Here is a 24,215-nt window from a genome sequence, read left to right on the forward strand (position 1 = left end):
TACCACTGTAGCTCCTTAAACTGGGGTTACCGTTGGAAAAATGGACCATTTTTCGGGCCAGGTGGCTCAAAGATCATATTTCTCAGCCATATTTTTAGTTCCTGAAATTCATTCTGGTTGGGCAGATAAAATACAACGGGTAGAGTTCTACAGGGTGTGTTGCTTGTGTGCGAAAACAGTCCACGTCCAAGGATCCCCAGTCACACACCTTCAGATGGTAGAGACATCAGGCACCATTCTGGCACCCGGTCATCTTCACTTGGTCACAAGTGGCCGATAACCAGGTGTAAAATGCACCTGGTGAATTTCGAACGCTGGAAGACATGCGTATGTGTACATGTCAAAAATTCCCCCTAACCAAATGTGTTGCGTAGGCAGCAGGGAAGTCTCAGGGTCCCTGGGGAAATGCAGGGCAAGATATTGGGCCCTTGAGAAAATATTGTTGTTGTTTAGTCATTTAGTCGTTTAGTCATGTCCGACTCTTCATGACCCCACGGGCCAGAGCACGCCAGGCACTCCTGTCCTCCACTGCCTCCCGCAGTTTGGTCAAATTCATGCTGGTAGCTTCGAGAACCATGTCCAACCATCTCATCCTCTGTCATCCCCTTCTCCTTGTGCCCTCCATCTTTCCCAGCATCAGGGTCTTTCCCAGGCAGTCTTCTCTTCTCATGAGGTGGCCAAAGTATTGGAGCCTCAGCTTCAGGATCTGTCCTTCCAGTGAGCACTCAGGGCTGATTTCCTTCAGAATGGAGAGGTTTGATCTTCTTGCAGTCCATGGGACTCTCAAGAGTCTCCTCCAGCACCAGAATTCAAAAGCATCAATTCTCCAGCGATCAACCTTCTTTATGGTCCAGCTCTCACTTCCATACATCACTACTGGGAAATGAGAAAATATACCTTTCCCTATATGAGCAGTGGAGACTGGTGTTTAGGGAAACTTTTAAAGTTTGGTGTATTACGGTATTTTAATATTTTTTTGTTGGAAGCAGCCCAGACTGGCTGGGGAAGCCCAGCCAGATGGGCAGGGTATAAATAAATTATTGTTGTTGTTGTTGTTGTTGATGATGATGTGGTGCTGCCCCACCAACCTCAACCAGCCCCCACCTGCATTCCTACTTTCAGAACCTGTTTCAGATGCTTCATTTTTTCTAGGTTCCAGGGATGGTGCAGTGCCATTGCATTTTCTGGTATGATTAGGGAAAGCCATGTCCTTCCCTGTAGGGTAAACAACCACTGATAGTGTGGTAACTGTGCTGGAGGCTATTGGCTAGCGTCCATAGTGTCACCAACACACATGTGGGGTGCTTAGCTTGCAATGTTCCATATCTATATGAGAAATTTTGACATTGTTTAACTCTGTCTAAAATGAAGCTTTCTGCTGTGGCCACCCACAAAGCTCTTTCCCATGGCATCAGGAAATATCTGAGGTGCCTAACAGCGTCCAAACAAGTCCAGACACTAGCTAAACGGCCTTGGCTCGGTATACCTGAAGGAGCGTTTCCACCCCCATCGTTCAGCCCAGACACTGAGGTCCAGCGCAGAGGGCCTTCTGGTGGTTCCCTTATTGCAAGAACTGAGGTTGCAGGGAACCAGACGGAGTACCTTCTCGGTAGTGGAGCCTGCCTTGTGGAACGCCCTCCTATCAGACGTCAAGGAAATAGACAACTACCTGACTTTTAGAAGACATCTGAAGGCAACTCTGTTTGGGAAGTTTTTAATGTGTAACATTCTAATGTAGTTTTAATATTTTGTTAGAAGCTACCCAGAGTGGCTGGGGAAACCCAGCCAGATGGGTGGGATATAAATAAATTATTATTATTATTATTATTATTATTACTACTACTACTACTACTACTACTATTACTAGGTTAATTTTTTGCCTTTTCTGAAGCTGTTAACTGTAGCTGTTCCCTTGTATTTATAATGGTAAGCTATTCTTGTAAATACATATTCTGTTATTGCAATGCGCCTGGCCACCTTATGGTGAAGGGCAAGAAATAACTTTATGTTTTGTGGCTTGGGCAAGATGGGAAACTAAAAAGCCCTGCTTAGACCTTTGGAGATTGTGCTGCTATTCCATTCTTAGAATCATAGAATTGTAGAGTTGGAAAGATCCCCAGGGCTCACCTAGATCAGGCCTCCTCAACCTCGGCCCTCCAGATGTTTTGGCCTACAACTCCCATGATGCCTAGCTAACAGGACCAATGGTCAGGGATGATGGGAATTGTAGTCCAAAACATCTGGAGGGTCAAAGGTTGGCGAAGCCTGATCTAGTCCAACCCCCTGCAATGCAGGAATCTCAACTAAAGCATCTCAGACCACCCAACCTTTCCACCAACACAGTCAAAGTCTTCCCAGTCTCAAAAACAATGGAAGAGGTGCAGGAGAGAAAAAACTAATGGGGCTATCCATTTTAAAAAGGGGGAGTAGGCAAAGTGTCACTATCCCATTGTAAACCCTGAATGCGGAAGCATAGTTAATGGAAGATTTCCTGGTTTGTTTGCTGAATTGTGCAAAGCGGGTTGCATGTGCACACACAGAAGGTCCATACAGTGGTACCTTGATTCTCAAACTTAGTCCGTTCTGGAAGTCCATTCCAAAACCAAAGCATTCCAAAAACAAAGGCGCCCTTTCCCATAGAAAGTAATGCAAAGTGGATTAATCCGTTCCAGACTTTTAAAAACAACCCCTAAAACAGCAATTTGACATGAATTTTACTCTCTAACGAGACCATTGATCCACAAAATGAAAGCAGTAATGTACTGTACTATAAAATAAATAAGACAGTATTGTAGATGATGGAAATTTATATATATATATATATATATATATATATATATATGCTTTCGTAGATTTATATATATATATATATATATATATATATATATATATATATATATATATATATATATTTACTTGCTCTGATGATGGTCATTGTTTGAATGGGGGGCTTTTATTCATTTCCACAGTAACACAATCAGTCAATCAGCTGAACTGGTTCCACACAGTCACAAAAACAAATGAGCCGAAAAAGCCTCAAAAACAAAAATGCAAAATAAATAGCAAAACCAAAAGCGCCAAATACAGTGGTACTTTGGTTCTCAAACTTAATCCATTCCAGAAGTCCGTTTGACTTCTTAAATGTTTGAAAACCAAGGCGTGGCTTCTGATTGGTGCAGAATGTTCGGCTTCTGAAAAACGTTTGAAAACCGGAACACTTACTTCCAGGTTTTCGATGTTTGGGAACCAAGGCATTTGAGAACCAAGGCGTTTGAGAACCAAGGTACCACTGTAGTCATCAACACCCATTGCTCTCATGGGCAAGATGTCTGAGCCAGTTTTTAGCTGTCTCGATGATCCTTTTGGACTGAAAGGCAGGGATATATATGTGTGCGTTAATTAATAAATAAAAAATAAGGAACAATTAGCCGACAGGTAATTCTGCCATGTCACTGGCTCAGGGAGTGTTTGAATTATTCAGTCCCAGCTGATGCAAAAAGCAGAATTGCTGGTCCCCGCCAGCGGCTGCTTAGAAGAAGGAAATGTCAGAGCTGTGAATTCTGGAGAATCAGGGCTATGTTTTCTGGGGAAGGAGAGGGATACTTTGCTGGGTTTGCAGGGGCTCTTAATTGTTTTATTTCTCCAGGCACGTCAACCTTTTTCTCCCAGGCTTGGAAGTGCACCCTTTGGGAATTACGGGGCTGGGTTAACAGTGAGCAACGCTGTCAGTCATTAAGCCTCAGCAAGTCGACCCGTCACCAGGTGGTGCCTGGGAAAAATCTCTCCCCGGGTTATGGAGCTGCATAATTAAGGCCTTTATGGAGGGTTTTTTTAAAAAAAGATGCACCCACAGTTGGTTACAGTTTGAGGAATGATGGCAGATTAGATACCCTGTTGGTTTGTTCTGGTCTGCTGCTTCTTGCTGCTTCGTGGACTCCAGGTGGAGAGAGTCTGTCTTGCGTTTGCTACTTTTATGATGATGACTTCTGCACTCGCCTGCCTACTTCAGTGTTTATCCTCTCCCCCACCACCCACCCAAAAGGCGATGGGGTCGAATTAAACTTAAGAAAATACATTTTTGCTTCCTTGCTGTGATTGCAAAGCAGAAACCTTTGACTATTTTTTAGCGTTTACTTCAGTTGCCACAAAGTTCTTAATGAAAGGGCGCTGCTCTGTGTTGGTGCATGTCATAAAAGGAACATAAAGTTCTGTTGAATCGTTGTTGTTTAGTCATTTAGTCGTGTCCGACTCTTCGTGACCCCATGGACCAGAGCACGCCAGGCACTCCTGTCTTCCACTGCCTCCCACGGTTTGGTCAAACTCAGGTTGGTAGCTTCAAGAACACTGTCCAACCGTCTCGCCCTCTGTCGTCCCCTCCTCCTTGTGCCCTTCATCTTTCCCAACATCAGGGTCTTTTCCAGGGAGTCTTCTCTTCTCATGAGGTGGCCAAAGTATTGGAGCCTCAGCTTCAGGATCTGTCCTTCCAGTGAGCACTCAGGGCTGATTTCCTTCAGAACGGATCGGTTTGATCTTTTTGCAGTCCACGGGACTCTCAAGAGTCTCCTCCAGCACCATAATTCAAAAGCATCAATTATTTGGCGATCAGCCTTCTTTATGGTCCAGCTCTCACTTCCATACATCACTGCTAGGAAAACTATAGCTTTAACTATACGGACCTTTGTTGGCAAGGTGAAATCTCTGCTTTTTTAGATGCTGTTGAATCATATGATTATAGAATCATAGAATTGTAGAGGTGGTAGTGACCCTTAGAATCATCTAGTCCAACCCCCTACAAACCATCCCAGACTGGGATCGAACCTGCAACCTTGATGTTATTCCCAAATAACATATTTTCAAGTAAATTGTGCGTAGTTTCAAGTTCCGTGATTCCTGCATCGCGCAGACAGAAGAAATGCCCTGGTGCATCTGCAGCAGCCCAACCAGACGCCTTCATCTGCCCCAGCAGCAACAAAACATGTCTCTCCTGTATTCAGTCTCTACAGCCACAGCAGGCGCTGTAATTCTCCACACACATTATATAATGATGTTTATGAATCATAGAATGATAGAGTTGGAAGAGACCACAAGGGCCATCGAGTCCAACCCCCTGCAAAGCAGGAAACACCATCAGAGCACTCCTGACATATGGTTGTCAAGCCTCTGCTTAAAGACCTCCAAAGAAGGAGACTCCACCACACTCCTTGGCAGCAAATTCCACTGTTGAACAGCTCTTACTGTCAGGAAGTTCTTCCTAATGTTTAGGTGGAATCTTCTTTCTTGTAGTTTGGATCCATTGCTCTGTGTCCGCTTCTCTGGAGCAGCAGAAAACAACCTTTCTCCCTCCTCTATGTGACATCCTTTTATATATTTGTACATGGCTATCATATCAACCCTTAACCTCCTCTTCTCCATGCTAAACATGCCCAGCTCCCTTAGCCGTTCCTCATAAGGCATCGTTTCCAGGCCTTTGACCATTTTGGTTGCCCTCCTCTGGACACGTTCCAGTTTGTCAGTGTCCTTCTTGAACTGTGGTGCCCAGAACTGGACACAGTACTCCAGGTGAGCTTTGACCAGAGCAGAATACAGTGGTACTATTACTTCCCTTGATCTAGATGCTATACTCCTATTGATGCAGCCCAGAATTGCATTGGCTGTTTTAGCTGCCGTGTCACACTGTTGGCTCATGTCAAGTTTGTGGTCAACCAAGACTCCTAGATCCTTTTCACATGTACTGCTCTCAAGCCAGGTGTCACCCATCTTGTATTTGTGCCTCTCATTTTTTTTGCCCAAGTGCAATACTTTAAATTTCTCCCTGTTAAAATTCATCTTGTTTGTTTGTTTTGGCCCAGTTCTCTAATCTGTCAAGGTCGTTTGGAAGTGTGATCCTGTCCTCTGGGGTGTTAGCCACCCCTCCCAGTTTGGTGTCATCTGCAAATTTGATTTGTAAATTTTGGGTTATATTCTAACTGCTCATAATAATAATACATTTATCATAGGTATTAGCCACGTGTTGTGGCTGTACGTGAGCAGATTATTCTGTATTGCAACACAGGGGTTTTATTTTTGGAACACATTGGGGGCTTCTGAATCTCAGTGGTCTTGTCTTCAAATCCTATCTGCTGGTTGGCCACTGTGATGCTAGAGCAGATGAGCCGCTGGCGGTATTATTATTATTATTATTATTATTATTATTATTATTATTACTACTATTACAGTGGTACCTCAGGTTAAGTACTTAATTCATTCCGGAGGTCCGTACTTAACCTGAAACTGTTCTTAACCTGAAGCACCACTTTAGCTAATGGGGCCTCCTGCTGCCGCCGCGCCGCCGGAGCACGATTTCTGTTCTCATCCTGAAGCAAAGTTCTTAACCTGAAGCACTATTTCTGGGTTAGCGGAGTCTGTAACCTGAAGCATATGTAAACCGAGGTACCACATTATTATTATTATTATTATTATTATTATTATTATTATTATACCACCCTATACTGTGTAATGCTGGTGGTCAACAAAAGAGGTCTAAAGACTCTCAAGGCAAATCTAAAGAAAAGGTAGTATAAACAATGACAACTGGGAAAGAGTGCGAGCGCTCCAATTGAAGAACAGCTTTTATCAAAGGTGTCATGGGCTTTGAAGACACTCGAACTCAGGACGCAAGGGAGAAATGTGCTAAGAGGAAGGCACGCTTGGCAAACCCTCACCGTGATGAACTCCCACCCGTAAACTTATGTCCCCACTGCAGAAGGACGTATGGATCCAGAATTGGCCTCCACAGTCACTTACGGACTCACTGTTAAAACCGTGTTTATGGAAGACAATCTTACTCAGCTACGAGTGATCGCCAAAGAAGAAGACCCATAGATCTCAGGGCAGTTCACAACATAAAATCACAATGTAAAAAACACAAAATATAATAATAAAACAACTTTTGGTACTTTCACTGGACCTACCTCCTTCCTCGATTGGCTTGATTGTTATAGCACTTAGGCATGGATAGGGTGGATATCAAAGCCCCAGTTCCTATTTCTTTCTTTTTTTAAAGCTTCTTGCATTTTTATTCAGGCATCAAATCAAATGGTTTTTGAGAATAACTGAAAGGGGGAGCACCTAATTTTGCAGTTTAGTACCCATAAAAGCAAATAAAAATAAGTAGAGATGAAAGCATCCAGCTAAACCTATTCAGAACTGTTTCCCTAACCAAGGCAATATCAATTTGCATCCCTTGATTCAGCTTCTGGGTTCTTTTTGCTTTTCATTTTCCTCTTTTCTGCCACACTACCCTACTGTGAGCTGAGCTCTAACACTTCCCAGCGTTCCAGCTCTCTTAAAGTGTTTAAAACCTTCTCTCTTCTTGTTTTTCAACTCCTTGCTCTTAACAATTCTGGCTGCACAACTTTGCAACTTTTCCTCTTTCAACTCACTTTCCAGCTCAGTTTACATACGTTCTTTTCACCCCTTTGTGAACCTTTTAGTCGATCAGAAGGAGATCCATGGATGAGCCCCATTGCCACATTCCTAGGACAAACCTTTTGACTCTCCTGTGCAAGACATCCCCTTGTCCTTTTGACTCGCCTGCAAAACATCTCGAGCAATGCATCGTCCCTTGGTGTGATGGCCCGGGAATCCGATTCAGAGGCTGAACCTGAGGAATCCCAGCCTGCACAGGAGTCCCCGCCTCCAGGGCCGGCTGAGCTGGGGCAGGGGCTTGAACCTGAAGGGCCCTCACCTGTGCCGGATCCTCAGGAGCAGACACCAGCTGAATCCACTCTGGCTCTGGAGGTGATGGAGGATCCATTGCCTGCAGGTGCTCCTCTCCCAGCCCTGTCAGGGGAAGGTGAGGCTGCCTCTGGATCCAGTAACTCTCCAGCCTCTCCGGAGCTGCAGAGGCTCAGGGCAGAGAGGCGGAGGGAACTAAGTTCCCGCAGGAGGAGTGCTCGCCTCAAGGCCAGGAGAGGCGAGTCACCTGTGGACCAGGGCTGCCCTAGGCCTCAGAGGAGATAAAGGCCAGTCAGCCCAGTCCCAGGTTGCAGGAGCAACATCGTTGGTAACCTGTTCCTGCCAGACCCTGTCCTGCTCTTCCAGAGTTCCTGACCACACCTGGCTCCTTGCTTTGGACCCCGCTTCGCCCTTGACGGACAGTCTCCATACCCTCGGCCTAGAGCCGGACTCAGACCACGCCGCACGGTAACACACACACACACACCCCGGGACCAGCACACTTTGTACTACAGTGTGGCATAAATATTTGTGGCCTAAAGCTTCGCTTCACCAGATGGAGACAGCTAAATAAATAAATAAAGCGACAAGCTAAGCAAATCCCGTGAATATAGAAAGAAGTGCTTATATCTTCCAAAGTGAAGCCCAAAAGCAATGCGTTAGGGAGAGAGAAAGGAATGTGTCATGCTATTATGCAAAGCACAAATGAATGTGAGACCTTACTTAATGAATACAAGAGCCTGTTTAAATAAATATAGGATCCAATCAGTGTGGGTGTGACCTGCTCCTGACGGATGATGACTAGTCGTAGCGAAAATGAACAGTTTGTAAATTAAGCCCTTGAAAGAGGGCAGGTGCTTTCCGTCATAAGCAAGTACGCAGGATGTTACGTCCCTTACTATTTTTCTAGCGAAAGATGTGCCACAACTCACCTTGAATGCCTCACTTGTTCTCTTCCAAGGGCAGTTGTGCCCACCTGAGAGGTGCCACGACTGAGTTCCAGTGAGTTCCAGCTGTAGAAAAAAGCCTTGCTTATATGGGTGGCTGTCAACAGGAGAATACAGTTCTCTATAACTTTCCCAGAGTTGTTTCCCCCATCTCCTCATGTGGTGAAATTCAGAGATAAGCACAGGGAAGGCAGGAATACTTCGAAGTTAGCATTTACCACGATTGGATTTCATTTTCACCAGGTAGGGGTGAATTTAAGAGTGGGGGAGAAATGCCGGATAGAATCGGACTGCAAAGGGCTTTAACTGGGGTTGCCACATGTTGACTGTTTCCTTATTTGTACTAAAATATTCCTTTTCAGGCTGATAAGTAACACAGCTTGTGTTTTATTTATTTGTAATTAATTACATTTATATCTCGCCCCTTTCCTGCAAGGATCTCAAGGTGGCATGCATACTTCTCTCTTTCCACATTTTATCTTCTCAACAACCCTGTAAAGTAGGTTGTTGTTTAGTCGTTTAGTCGTGTCCGACTCTTCATGACCCCCTGGACCAGAGCATGCCAGGCACTCCTGTCTTCCACTGCCTCCTGCAGTTTGGTCAAACTCATGTTTGTAGCTTCGAGAACGCTGTCCAACCATCTTGTCCTCTGTTGTCCCCTTCTCCTTGTGCCCTCCATCTTTCCCAACATCAGGGTCTTTTCCAGGGAGTCTTCTCTTCTCATGAGGTGGTCAAAGTATTGGAGCCTCAGCTTCATGATCTGTCCTTCCAGTGAGCACCCAGGGCTGATTTCCTTCAGAATGGATCGGTTTGATTTTCTTGCAGTCCATGGGACTCTCAAGAGTCTCCTCCAGCACCAGAATTCAAAAGCATCAATTCTTTGGCAATCAGCCTTCTTTATGGTCCAGCTCTCACTTCCATACATCACTACTGGGAAAACCAGTAGTGATGTATATGGTAAAGTGATGTATGGTAAAGTAGGTAGGTTAGGTTAAATTTAAGCAGGTTACTGCCTGGTCCATGATCACCCCACGAGCTTCAAGGCTGAGTAAGAATTTGAATGCTGGTCTCCTGGTTGCTAGTACAACATTCCAACCACTACACCATACTGCCCCTCCCTGATAATAGTCAGATAAAGTACGGTTTAATGTTCTCTTACCAATAATACATCATGTCTTTTCAATCTCTTGCATTACTACCCTTCACAGAATCATAGGATTGTAGGGACAAAGGAACCCCAAGGGTCATCTAGTCCAGATATATAATCTAGGTGCCAAATGGCTCCTTAAACCAGGGTTACAGTTGCCAAAACAGAACGCCTAGCTGCCATTTCTGGACCAGACAGCTCGAAAGTCGTATTTTTCAATACGACATTTGGGTTCCTAAAATTCATTCCAGTTGGGCAGATAAAATACCGCGGCACCTCGGTTTTTGAACATAATCCGTTCCGGAAGAGCGTTCGAGTTCCGAAACGTTCAAAAACTGAAAACTCAACATGGAAGCCTCAATACGGAAAACTCAGTACAAAAAAACTCAGTACAAAAAACTCAGTACGGAAGCTGTGTGGCATGTCCGACTTCTGAGGCATGTTCGAAAACCAAAGCATTTACTTCCAGGTTTTCAGTGTTCGAAAACTGAAACATTCGTCAATGGAGACGTTCGAAAACCAAGGTACCACGGTATAACAGAATTCTACAGGGTGTGTTGCTAGTGTGCGAAAACAGGCAAGATTCAAGGGTTTCCCAAGCATGCATGTCTACATGGTGGAGACTTCAGGCGCCATCCTGGCGCCCGGGCATCTTCACTTGGTCGCAAGTGGCCAAAACCCAGGTGCAAAATGCGCCTGGCGAATTTCGAACACTAGTCCAGTCCAGCCCCCTGCAATGCAATTCAGTTTATCTGCTTTATGTATCTGCCTCCTCTCCCTCCCGTGGCCTGGTTGGAGCTCTTGAGACATTTTGACAGGTTTCTTCACAAGCTATGCAAAAGTGAGAGTCCATTGCAAGTACTCAGGGGCGTCTTACCCATAGAGGCTAGTGGCGCAGAGCGCCAAGTTCTGGAGGGCGCCAGGGAAAAGGCGGAGGCTGGACACGACGCCTCCCGGCATCAGCTCGCTGCCCTCGCCCGCCTCCGCTCATGCCATGCCGAAGCAGCGCCGGGCCCGGAGCCTCCGTCTGCCGTGGCCACCGCAGCACAAAGTGGCCAGCTGAGCCGGGAGGCGCCACATCCAGCCTCCACCTCTTCCCCGCCAGAGGAACTGCCCTCCAGCCGCTGCCTGCCTCCTCCAGCTCCACCAGCATCACCATCCTCCCTAAAAAACTCTGGGAACTGGGGGGGGGGGCGCACCGGAGGGAGCTTTGCACCACAGCGCCAAAGATGCTTAAGACAGCCCTGCACGTACTCACAACAATCTGTGCAAAGGGGGCGTCGTTTTTTGCTTTCCTACCTGCAGAGAAAAAATCTAGTCCTAGTCCGAAGCCTGCTTTGAACACGTATCCCTGGAAGCATAGATGTGAAATTGCTTGCTTCTGGTATAGTGTGGCAACTAGTCTGAATCTCATCACTGTACAGTGGTACCTCTGGTTACGAACTTAATCTGTTCTGGAGTTCCGTTCTTAATCTGAAACTGTTCTTAAGCTGAGGTACCACTTCAGCTAATGGGGCCTCCCACTGCCGCGACGCGATTTCTGTTCTCATCCTGAGGTAAAGTTCTTAACCTGAGGTACTACTTCTGGGTTAGCGGAGTCTGTAACCTGAAGCATTTGCAACCTGAAGTGTTTGTAACCCGAGGTACCACTGTAATTAATTTACTATGTTAGCTTTTCCTAGTAACTCTGGTCCCTGATGTTTGGGGCTGCATCTCATCGGGTTATGGGGTCTAGCATCCTGCCCACTCTAAATTTGTTTTCTTTCTGCTGCCGCTGCCAAAACCAAAACCAGTGGGGTCTCGGAGGACTTGAAAAATTTGCCCAGAGGCTGGATTGAGCCCCCGCGTCACCCCTGCCCTAGACCCTCCCACCTGGGGGACACGGGGAGGAAAAACCCCAGGATCACAGATAATGCTTTTCAAATCATACACTTCCCTCTTTTTGTAAATAGCAGCTCTAGAGGGATACAAATTGCTTTTCTCACCCTCTCCCCGAACGCAGCATGGAGCTCCACAGCTCTGAAACTTTGGCAAAGTTAGTGTGTGTGTTTCTAACTCTGCCTGTGTTTAAATTGTAAAGGAGGCCAGCTGCTGCCCCTCAGACTTAGGCAGCCCTCCGCCGCCACCCCCCACCACACATTTCTGCAATCCATTCAACACATTTCAACAAGTAAGGGGTTCTCAGTTCCCAGGTGTGATTTTTTTTTGCTAGAATACCTTTTAAAAAAGAAAAGAAAAAGAAAACACCAAACATGGCTCATCTTACCTTTGTGCGTATTTTAGAATCTCACCTTGCTCTTTTCCTTCACACTTTGGGGATTTCATTCAGTTTGAAATAGTGTGGAAGAAACGGCTTTAACTAACTTTATTTCTTTGGTTAAACTATGCGCCTACTTGTAAAAGTAAATGGTAAAAGACCCAATGGTTGGTTAAGTCCTGTCAAAGGGAACTATGGGTTTGCGGCACTCATCTCGCTTTCAGGCCAAGGGAGCCGGTTTGTCCACAACCAGCTTTCCAGCTCATGTGGCCAGCATAACTAAACCGCTACTGGCGCATGGAGGACCGTGACGAGTGCCAGAGTGCATGGAAACACTGTTTACCTTCCTGCCACAGTGGTACCTATTTATCTACTTGCACTGGCATGCTTTCGAACTGTTAGGTTGGCAGGAGCTGGGACAGAGCAATGGGAGCTCACTCTGTTGCAGGGATCCAAAACGCCGACATTCTGATCAGCAAGCCGAAGAGGCCCATTGGTTTAGATCACAGCACCTCTGCGCCTACTTGTGCAAGCAGAGCAATATATTTCCCCCATAGCTTTTGCACGCTCTTTCAGACATAGATCCATACAAGTGAGCTGGGTAACGCTCAGATTTGCTGTGTGGGAAAGGCGAGCGGGGACCACGCAACACAGAGACATGTTTACGACTCTTTCATGTACAGGACTCGTTTCCTACATGGGTATGCTGTATAATCCCATGCACAGTTTTTCATGTGCTAAGCATATGCACCTCCAACAATCCCCATTTAAGGTGTACATCAGTCCTAGCCCAGCATCCCATTCTCACAGTGGGCAGTCAGATGCGCATGACATCGCCAGCCAAGGTTTTAAAGCTGTCTATGCGACAACGAATGCTAAAAGTGAACTGTGAGTTGTGATGAACAAACATTTGTCCGTGCAAATCTATATCCCTTCTCCTTATTTTAAAAAAAAACAACAACAACAACCAGGTGGGCAATATAAAACATTATTTTAAAACTAGAATAAAATATCAGAATAGAAAGTTCAACAACAATGGTACATGGTCAGATTTTCCGATGCCAGCCTCTTTCTGCCTCTGTAACCTATTGGCAAAAATTTGTATGCTAGCACAGTGGCCTGAGCTATAAACAGCGCATCAGGTGCTGTTGTACTCTAAATCCCATCATCCCTGATGTTTGGCCATGCTGCCTGGGACCAATAGGAGTTGGGAGTCTATAAGCCCATTTCATGGGATGCGGGTGGCGCTGTGGGTTAAACCACAGAGCCTAGGGCTTGCCAATCAGAAGGTCGGCGGTTCGAATCCCCGCAACAGGGTGAGCTCCCGTTGCTCAGTCCCTGCTCCTGCCAACCTAGCAGTTCGAAAGCACATCAAAGTGCAAGTAGATAAATAGGTACCACTCTGGCAAGAAGGTAAATGGTGTGTGCTGCTCTGGTTCACCAGAAGCGGCTTAGTCATGCTGGCCCCATGACCCGGAAGCTGTATGCCGGCTCCCTTGGCCAATAAAGCAAGATGAGCGCCGCAACCCCAGAGTCGTCTGCGACTGGACCTAATGGTCAGGGGTCCCTTTACCTTTACGCCCATTTCATATGCACTATTGACTGAGCTATCGCAGCTGGAATGTGGCTCTCAGGCTGGAGAAAAGGTCCTCCGTGCTTGATGAAGATGCCAAACATCGTGAGTGGTATTTTGAGAAGCAAATGATTTCTCTCTGCACTGCTTGTAACTTTACGCATTTCTACACGGAAAGAATGCATCTTGTTTACCCCTAAGCTGAGTCCCTTTCAGCAAAGTGCATCTTAGCAACTGCTTTCATTTACCATTTCCAGGTGTGTTTCTCTCTCTCTCTCTCTCTCTCTCTCTCTCTCTCTCTCTCACGCCTTTCAGCCTCAGATATTTTTACACATCCTCTGAAGGCTTCTTGGAACCAGGTGTCAAAGGGTTGGCATGCCGTTGTCAGCAGGTTATTTGTTCCGCTGGGGGGGGTGCGTCCTTGGAAGTGGGAGGGAGACAAGAGAGGAAGAGAAGGAGGGGAGGGGGGAAGGAATGAAAGAGGAGAAGGAGGGGAATACCAGAATTGGCCCAAAACTTCACAGGATGAGGAGGGAGTAGTTGTAAATTCTGAGGTGCATGTTGTTCATGGCTATGCCCTTTCTATACCAAGGTTTCCCAAACTTAGCTCTCCAGCTCTTGTTGGACTACAACTCCCATTAGCAGTACCAGTGGTCAGAGATGATGGGAATTGTAGTCCAAAAACAGTGGGTGACCCAAGTCTGATAAACCTTGTTCTATACAGGAAAAATGACCAGTGTGGACATTATAGCTTCAATACTAAGCCAGTTTCTTTGCTCCCCACAACTTAGAATCCAGCCTGATGCGAAGCATGGGAAAAGCTATTGGACTCATTGTCCATCTAACTTAGTATTGTCTACACCGACTGGCAGCAGCTTCCCGGGGTTTTAGGCAGGGGAAACTCCCTGCCCTGCCTAGCAATGCTAGGGATTGAACCTGAGACTTTCTGCAAACAAAGCATATTCCCCCGCCACTGTCCTACACTTCCTCTCCCAATGAAGAGTTCTGTTGGACCCTAAAGCTTGCTCATGCTTAGTGACATTTTGGCTGCCCAAAATAAAAGGACCTGAGCATCTGAAAACAAGGAGTTCAGCCCTTAGCCATTCATACTAATGAAACCTCCCTCTTCCTCTGCTTAGCTTGTTTGGTGGATTTTCCTCCGGGGAGGAAAAAAGGCTCATTTATTGCTCCTGCAGAAGATTGGCCTATACCCTTCCAGGAGATGGCATCATTGTCCCTGCTGTGAAAAATGTAGCTGCGCTTTGTCCCTGCATCCGCTGCAAGGATGCCTGGTAGCCATTTTCCCTCCCCCTTGCTCTGCTTCATTGACTGCTGCTTGCAGATGCAATATAATGTTGATTCTGACCAAGGGCCTTTGAATCTGAAAGGCGGCAAGAAATTGTCTATACCCTCCTAATTTTCATTGCGTGAGACCAGTGGATCCATTAGGCCAAGTTGGCAGCAGCAGTCAGCCAGGCTGGGAATTAGCTAAGGATTCCAGGAGCACGGAAGGGCCTCTTTTCCAGCCTTAAAGGTAAAGGGACCCCTGACTGTTAGGTCCAGTCGCGAATGACTCTGGGGTTATGGCGCTCATCTCGCCTTATTGGCTAAGGGAGCCGGCGTACAGCTTCCGGTTCATGTGGCCAACATGACTAAGCTGATTCTGGCGAACCAGAGCAGCGCACGGAGATGCCGTTTACCTTCCCGCCGGAGTGGTACCTATTTATTTACTTGTACTTTGACATGCTTTTGAACTGCTAGGTGGGCAGGAGCTGGGACAGAGCAACGGGAGCTCACCCCGTCGTGGGGATTCAAACTGCCGACCTTCTGATCGGCAAGTCCCAGGCTCTGTGATTTAACCCACAGCGCCACCCGCATCCCATGAATAGGGCTTATAGACTCCCAACCCCCATTGGTCCCAGGCAGCATGGCCAAACATCAGGGATGATGGGATTCGAACCGCCGACCTTCTAATCGGCAAGCCCTAGGCTCTGTAGTTTAGACCACAGTGCCACCCGCGTCCAGCCTTACCCAGCTAGTATTGCCATTCATTGTCCTTCCTGCCAGGTCTCCATAGGCTTCTGAATGGCAAACACTGGTGCTGTTTGCCTGAAACAGCCTATCAGGCCAAAGTTGGCCCATGGACAGGTCATTCCCCACCCCAATGTCATGGACCGACTGGACACAGAACAGTGGTGGGATGAACCAGCGGGAAAACCCCCGAAGGAAGAAGGCTCAGAGCCTGGGAGTTGGTGGTGGGACAACAATGAGTGGTCAGAGGGAGAAGGGGGAGGAACCTGGGAAGAGGAGGTGGTGTCGGAACCTGAAGGGGTAACAGGGTTTAGTGAGAAGGGAAAGTCCACGGCAGAGAGGCAGCAGGGTGGGAGGAGGAGGCCAAATGGCAGAGATTAATCAGGCTGGTGAAGAAGCCAAGGTGTCTCCCCCTCCTGCTGCGACAAGCTTCCCTGCTCCCTGGTCCCTATAGGACCAGGAGAGGTGTGAAACATGAGGAGCAGAGGAAGACACGGGCGCAGTCTCAGATTGCTTGGGAAGGACCTGGGGGAGGAGGAGACTTAGGCTGCTGTGGGAATTCTGGGACCTTCAACCTCCACAACTGCCTCATAGGGTCAAGACCTACCAAAGAAGATTAGGCCTGGCACCCCTGAGCAGACTCCCTATTTCTTCCAATAAAGAGTTCGTTTCACTTACTCTGGGTGATTTATTGCTGGCTCATTCCTGACACCTGAGATAGAAAATGATTCTTTGTCTATAGCACATGTGGCTAATCTAGGGGGAAATGGGGCCATATGACAGGCATCTGAGGCTTAATTCCATAGGCTGACCTGAACTAGCCCAGCAGTTAACTGCAGGACTCCATTTTATTTGAGATGCAAAGAGAATTTTGGAGTGGGGTGGGGCCGCTGTGAGTTTCCAGGACTCCAGAAAACCTTGTTTAGGCAGTGGGAGATTAGGAACCCTGCATACTGACCAGTGCAGATAGGTACGTCTGTAAGTGGAAGAACAGACCATGGGTAATGTTACATCGCTGGGACACGGGTGGCGCTATGGGTTCAACCACAGAGCCTAGGACTTGCCAATCAGAAGGTCGGCAGTTTGAATCCCCGCGACGGGGTGAGCTCCCATTGCTCGGTTCCAGCTCCTGCCAACCAAGCAGTTCGAAAGCACGCTAGTGCAAGTAGATAAATAGGTACCGCTCCGGCGGGAAGGTAAACGGCGTTTCTGTGCACTGCTCTGGTTCGCCAGAAGCGGCTTAGTCCTGCTGACCACATGACCCGGAAGCTGTACACCAGCTCCCTCAGCCAATAAAGCGAGATGAGCCCCACAACCCCAGAGTCGGTCACGACTGGACCTAATGGTCAGGGGTCCCTTTACCTTTACCTAAGGTTACATCGTCGCCAGTGGTAAACAAAGCAGCAGAAGGACATTGGTGGCGTTTGGCTTTGTCAGCATTGCATGGATATGATATATGATATATGTGGCCTCGGGGCGAGACCAAATCTCTCTCTCTCTCGTACAGATGGAGTTATAGTTGCACTTTGGTCTTCGGGGGACGTGGGTCTGAATTATACGCAGCACCTTTTAACATGGGAGGGCTTGGAGCTTCATTCATCTGCTTGCTCCGAAACTTCAGGGCCTCACGGATGAGGCCGCAGCACAAGCTGTGATCAAAACCCTACTGACAAAGAAAGAGAAGGGTGGGGAGTGATGTGCAATTTCGACAATGTACAAGGCAAGCTCGACATAAACCAGGGAGGGGATTTCACGCCAGCCCCCCTGCCATCGTGACATGGTCCAGCGACCAAATGCGAGGAAGGGAGGAAGCGAGGGAGGAGAAATGGGCTTTTAGTTCTCTGAACCTTAGCAAATCTTTTTTTCTGGGTGGGTGCAGGGGAGGCAATGTTGAACAGATAAAACCCTTTGCCGGTTCCTCGCGCCCCCCCCGACCCTCCCCGCATGCCTTTTGGAAAGAGATACTGTGCAGTCGCCGTATGGTTTTGGTTACGCCAGCCCGTAACTTTTATACAACATGTTAGAAAGTATTATAAAGTTTTATTTTTGTTGTTTTTGCAGAGTCTGGCACAAATTTCTCGGGGCGATTTGTTTTCTTTGCAGTTAACGGAAAGTGCGCGGTCGCTCCCCGGGATTACGCCACTTTCTGCCTCCCGTTCCCAGGGCGTTTGTAAAATAATAATAATAATAAAAGGGCAGTTTTAGTGATGTTCCCGGGAATTTTGGGAAGGCCTTCTTGGAGTGGTGCTGTGCTCAGAACTCGGCTGCTGTGACAGACATGGTTCTGCTTCCTGTAGGCATCTCCGGTTTGTTGCTGTGGCAACAGGATGCTGGTCCAGTGATCTCTGGTCTCTCCTGCGGTCCTTGTTGGTTGTTCTCTGATGAAAATAGGGATAATAATAATAATAATAATAATAATAATAATAATACCCCATCCATCTGACTGGATTGCCCCAGCCACTCTGGCCAGCCTACAATATATAGAAAAACATAATAAAACATTAACCTTTTTTTAAAAAAAAACTTCCCTACACAGTGCAGCATTCAGATGTCTTCTAAAGGTTGTAGAGTTACTTATCCCCTTGCCTCAGGGGGTCACATAACTCCATACACTTCTCCTATGGTAATAAGTGTGTCCCAAGGAAGTTGTAGGGACGCAGGTAGCGCTGTGGGTTAAACCACAGAGCCTAGGACTTGCCAACCAGAAGGTTGGCAGTTTGAATCCCAATGATGGGGTGAAATAGGTACTGCTCCGGTGATAAGGTAAACGGCGTTTCCGTGCGCTGCTCTGGTTCGCCAGAAGCGGCTTGGTTCTGCTGGCCACATGACCCGGAAACTGTACGCCGGCTCCCTCGGCCTATAGAGTGAGATGAGCACTGCAACCCCAGAGTTGGTCACGACTGGACCTAATGGTCAGGGGTCCCTTTACCTTTAAGGAAGTTGTGGCCAAACTAGGCCCTCCAGCTGTTCTGGGACTACAATTCCTATCATCCCTGACCACTGGTCCTGTTAGCTAGGGATGATGGGAGTTGTAGTCCAAAAACAGCTGGAGGGCCAAGTTTAGCCACCACTGTCCTAAGGGAAAGCGGGACATTCTGGTATCAAATCAGAAACTGGAATGGCTTCCAGAGGCACAGGTCAAATCTGTGTCCAGGGCAGCTGTTTACCAGCTCCATCTGGTACGTAGGCTGAGACCCTATCTGCCCGCGGACTGTCTCGCCGGAGTGGTGCATGCTCTGGTTATCTCCCGCTTGGACTACTGCAATGCACTCTACGTGGGGCTACCTTTGAAGGTGACTCGGAAACTACAACTAATCCAGAATGCGGCAGCTAGACTGGTGACTGGGGGCGGCCGCTGAGACCATATAACACCGGTCTTGAAAGATCTACATTGGCTCCCAGTACGTTTCCGAGCACAATTCAAAGTGTTGGTGCTGACTTTTAAAGCCCTAAACGGCCTCAGCCCAGTATACCTGAAGGAGCATCTCCACCCCCATCATTCTGCCCGGACGCTGAGGTCCACCGCCGAGAGCCTTCTGGCGGTTCCCTCATTGCGAGAAGCAAAGCTACAGGGAACCAGGCAGAGGGACTTCTCGGTAGTGGTGCCTGCCCTGTGGAACGCCCTCCCATCAGATTTCAAAGCGACACTCAGAAGATATCTTAAGGCAGCCCTGTTCAGGGAAGTTTTTAACGTGTGATATTTTACTGTATTTTTGGTTTCTATGGAAGCCGCCCAGAGTGGCTGGGGAGGCCCAGCCAGATGGGCGGGGTATAAATAATAAATAATAATTATTATTATTATTATTATTATTATTATTATTATTATTATTATTAATATTATTATTATTATTATTATTATTATTATTATTATTATTATTATTATTTTAATCCGGGACTGTCTTGGAGGGTCTGTTGGTGGTGGCCCCCTTCCCAGTATTTATATGTCCCTTTTCATTGGAAAATATCACAGAGTAGCTTGCGAAGAAAATCACATCAGATTAAATGCACTAATGCAACCTGGATGGCTTCGAAAGGGGATTTGAGAAATTCATGGAGGATGCGGCCATAGCAAGACATTTCGGCACCCGAAATGTAGGAGGAATGGATGTCCCCCTCCCCGCCAGGGACGCAGGAGTGAGTGAAGATCTACTACTTCAGGAACAAGGGGAGGAATAAATGTCAACAACTAGATCTGCTGCCCCTGTGTATTCTGCCATCTGAGGCCATTGCCTCCCCTTGCCTCATGCGAGGGCTGGCCCTGAATATGGCTATGAATGGCTACTCTTCTTGGTCGTCTTTGATGATCGATCATAGCCGAGTAAGATTGTCTTCCATCCGCAGCTACAGGAGAGCAGGAGATATTCTTTCCAGTGCAGTGCAATAGCTTCTTTATCTTTTAGAAGTGTGGTACTGTCTGCTGAGCGTAGGGGGCAGATGCCATGATTTATTGGCCCATAGATGGTCTTTGTGGTTCTAAAGAAACTCTGTGCATCATGAGTGTCTGCTAAGTGCTGGATCTCTTGAGCTTTTCTTATCCACCAGGTGGCTTCTAGCCACAAGAGCTATGGTCTACCTGCACTGTGGGGAGGCAGTTTTTATCAGGACTGCAGCAAACAGGGTGAGGAGGCTTAATCCTTCCTGCTCTTGTGGCAGACTCACTCCAGATTATCTCCCATGCTGAAGTTAGATTTAGGGCAGGGATCAGCAAACTTTTTCAGCAGGAGGCCAGTCCACCATCCCTCAGACCATGCGGTGGGCCAGACTATATTTTGAAGAAGAAAAAAATGAACAAATTCCTATGCCCCACAAATAATCCAGAGATGCATTTTAAATAAAAGCACACATTCTACTCATGTAAAAACACGTTGATTCCCAGACCATTTGCAGGCCAGATTGAGAAGGCGATTGGGCTGGATCTGGCCCCCGGGCCTTAGTTTGCCTACCCCTGATTTAGGGGGAAGCTATCAATTGCAACAACAGGAATCTTTTTTTATCTTTAAACTAAGCCAAACTGCAGCCTATAATGGGAAGGATGGATTTCATGCAGATATGCACCCACTCAAAAGGTTGGAAACAGTTCAAAAATCGCTCTGGGATGTGCAGCGAAGTGTGCAGTTATGGACTGTTCGGTGCCTGTGACAACCAGACTAGAACATGTGCATGGTGTTTGGGGCAGGTTTTGCAGCCAAATTGCCATGTTCTGTTGAGGCTAGTTTGGGGGTTTCCAAGATACCAGGCTGGACACAGATCATAAGAGGGCACCCACGCAGGCACACAAATAAACACGTGTACACACACAGGGTGTAGATTTCCTGCGTTGCAGGGGGTTGGACTAGATAACCCTTGGGGTCCCTTCTAGCTCTTCAACTCTTATGACTCTATGATTCCTGTAGAGTCTACAAGACCCTCAGATGTAATTTGCTGCACAAATCCTGCCTTTCAGGCGGCAGCGAGATATGAATGGAGGGGAAACCCCCCCCCCAAAAGGACACACTTAAAAAATAAATAAATAGTAATAATAATGGCCAATAGGAAGAATTACTCCCTGCTCCAGAAGATTAAGCTGTTTCCCATTTATTTGTTTATTTAAAAATCATTTTTTTACATTAGCATCAAACTCTTTAATAACAAACAAACAAACAAACCATTACTAGTAAATAACATACTATATATGTATACACAAACCAAAACAAAATAGGAGTATCTAGCTTTCAATGATGATAAATTATGATAATAAGTATAAAGTTTTTAAAAGCTGGGAAACGGAGGCAAAATTTTCAGATTTGAATAGGAAAATCCAGTTTCTAAAATAAATAAACTCACCATCTCCTAAACTTCTAAAAAATAAAAATGTTATAACTAACCTGGCCCTCTCCCTCTTCATCTATGTTCTGATAGTGTTTAAAGGCTTGCCTTCTAAAAAAACAAACCTTTGATTCTCCTGCTGATTACTTTTATAAATGGTTAGCCCTGGTTCTGAGGGCCTCATTTTTTTTAACGCTGCATTTTAGCCTGCAAGCGGTGATGATCCAGTTGTTTTAAGAAATGAATTACTGTGAATTTTTTTTGTGTATGTTTGGTTTTACTTTGTTGGATACTTTGAACCTCAGGGAATTAGCTGGATGGGTTCTGTGCCTATTGAGGATTTGTTGTGATTTTTTGTGGAAAGGTCATATGACAGTGATTTGAATGTGGGGTGTTTATGCACCTTCCTGTTAATTATTACACCATCCTACCCTTTTCAGTACACTTTCCCCATCAGTTTCCAAATACATTTTTCCCCAAAATAAAAAAAACCTGGATTTATTGCGCCAGGGAGACAAGAGTGCTTTAATCCACTTTAACAGCAATAAAACCTATTATCCCATTTTGTGCATGCAAAAAAATACTGACAGGAAACCTTCTTCTCTGCCAGAGGCCCCCGGTTGGGTGGCAAATTTTATATTTTCTAGGTCCAGCGTGGCGACTGCATGTGTAAATGAAGCCATGGGTGACAGAGTTATGTGTTGGCCACACCTGTATGCTATGGAAATAACAAAGATTTGTTGAGATCCTTTTCTTTCCAATCCTCTGCCATACACTGAGCCAGGGGTGGCACTGTGGGTTAAACCACAGAGCCTAGGACTTGCCGATCGGAAGGTTGGCGGTTCGAATCCCTGCAATGGGGTGAGCTCCCGTTGCTCGGTCCCTGCTCCTGCCAACCTAGCAGTTCAAAAGCACGTCAAAGTGCAAGTAGATAAATAGATACCGCTCTGGCGGGAAGGTAAACGGCGTTTCCGTGCGCTGCTCTGGTTCCCCAGAAGTGACTTAGTCATGCTGGCCACATGACCCAGAAGCTGTCTGCAGACAAACGCCAGCTCCCTCAGCCAGTAAAGCGAGATGAGCACCGCAACCGTGGGTTGTCAGCACCCGGGGCAAGGCAAGCAATTTGTTCCCCCTAACCCATGGATTTGTGCCCCCTAACCCTAACCCCCAGATGTTGCGCCCGGTGCGGCCGGCCCCCCCTGCACCCCCCACACTACGCCACTGGCCACGACTGGACCTAATGGTCAGGGGTCCCTTTACCTTTATACACTGAGCCAGAGAACTGGTCCATTTGGCTGAGCATCACTGGCACTGACTGGCAGCAGCTCTGCAATATCCCAGACAGGCAGGATTCCCATTCCTATATCTGGACGTTTGGGAGGGATGAACCTAGGACCTTGCCCCCCCCCCATGGAAAGCAGATGCTCTACCTGTTGAGCTGCAGCCCTTTCCAGCTGTGCCACTGGGGCAAGCCCCTTCCTTCCTTCCCTTCTGGCAAGGAGAAGGACCCCCTCATCAAATGATACCCAACGAAGCATCTCTCCGCCCCTGGCGTTCCGCACTCCAAAGCACCCTCTCTCTTGATGTTCGATTGACTTTTGCTCCTTATCTGTTACGGCTCAGTTTCATCATGCAATCGCCTGCTGGTGCAACCCTCCGTCTCCTCCTCGGAGGGCATGATCACTGGGCTTAGAAATCGCAGCGATGCATGATTAAATCCAGCCTCAATACTCTTGGATTCCCTCTCCAGCTGGCTGCTTAAAATGACAAGAACCTTTCTCCCCCACCCCCGAAGTCATATACAACAGGAAACTCAAGAGCTTTCTAACCAATGTCTGAAAACGGCAGGATTTCCCTTGTTATTTAATCCCTGCTTAATCAAGACTACACCTGAATGCTTTATGCATCTCTGTGCATTTATTCAGAGGTCATCTCCACCAGTGGATTGAATGGGATCTTCTCCTTCGCAAGGGGACAGCCCAAATTGTGCTCAATATACAGTATTTGCAAATGGTGATTCCTCGCATAGGCTTTGCTAAGAAGTTATCTGTGTCTCTGTGCATGCTTTTTTTGTGTGTGTTTGTTTGATGTATCTTTGTCCCCCCTTGTTGTCCTGGTGTTTTCCTTCCTTCCTTTTGTTTTCCTATTTTGGGTTGCAATTTTCAGTTATTTATTTTCTGTCTGTGTTTGTGTTTTGTGTTTAACAGGTCCTCCCTTGCATTGTTCATCTGCTTCATCAACCCCTATTGAGCAAACCCCCTCCCCTCCCCCCTCCCCGCCAGCCAATGAGAGCCAGAGGAGGTTGCTAGGCAATGGGGTGGCCCAGCCAACTCAGGACTCTGACTCTGAAGAAGAGTTTGTCCCCAATTCATTCTTAGTTAAAAGTGGCTCTGGGAATCTCTCCCTCCCTTCTATTGGTGAGTTCATTCTATCTACCTACTTAACTGTGTTACTGCTTTAAATATATACAGTATATATATGTATGTATTTGTTGGTTATTTTGAATTTGAAATGTTTTGAAACTCATTTCAGCAAGATGCATTGCCAAGCGCGCATTACAATTGGGAACAATCTGCTTCTTTTGTTGCATCTTGCTGTTCGAAGTTTTGCAAATGGATTTTTTTGTGGGTTTTTTGTTTTTTGTTTGCAGGGGAGGAGGGTTGCGTGGGCGGGCTTGATTTGCATTGCAGCTCAACTCTGCAACTCTTGCTGATTTCGGACCCCCACCCCCCACCCCCA

The 24,215-nt window shown here is 46.8% G+C and overlaps 1 protein-coding gene across 13 annotated transcripts in view; it reads left to right on the forward strand.

Annotated features, from left to right (window-relative positions):
* The window catches only part of TENM4 (teneurin transmembrane protein 4), a 650,537-nt gene that overhangs the window by 340,323 nt on the left and 285,999 nt on the right, over nt 1-24,215 (forward strand). For 11 of the 13 annotated variants that reach the window (XM_083735741.1, XM_083735748.1, XM_083735749.1 and 8 more), the window contains one exon: nt 23,684-23,893. The exons of the other annotated variants lie outside the window; for them this stretch is intronic. In XM_083735741.1, the coding sequence (XP_083591867.1) occupies nt 23,684-23,893 (210 nt within the window). The remainder of the gene's footprint in view (nt 1-23,683; nt 23,894-24,215) is intronic. 13 annotated transcript variants of the gene reach the window in all.

Source organism: Podarcis gaigeae (genome assembly GCF_964106915.1).
Source record: "Podarcis gaigeae genome assembly, chromosome: 4".
NCBI classification, from domain to species: Eukaryota; Metazoa; Chordata; class Lepidosauria; order Squamata; family Lacertidae; genus Podarcis; species Podarcis gaigeae.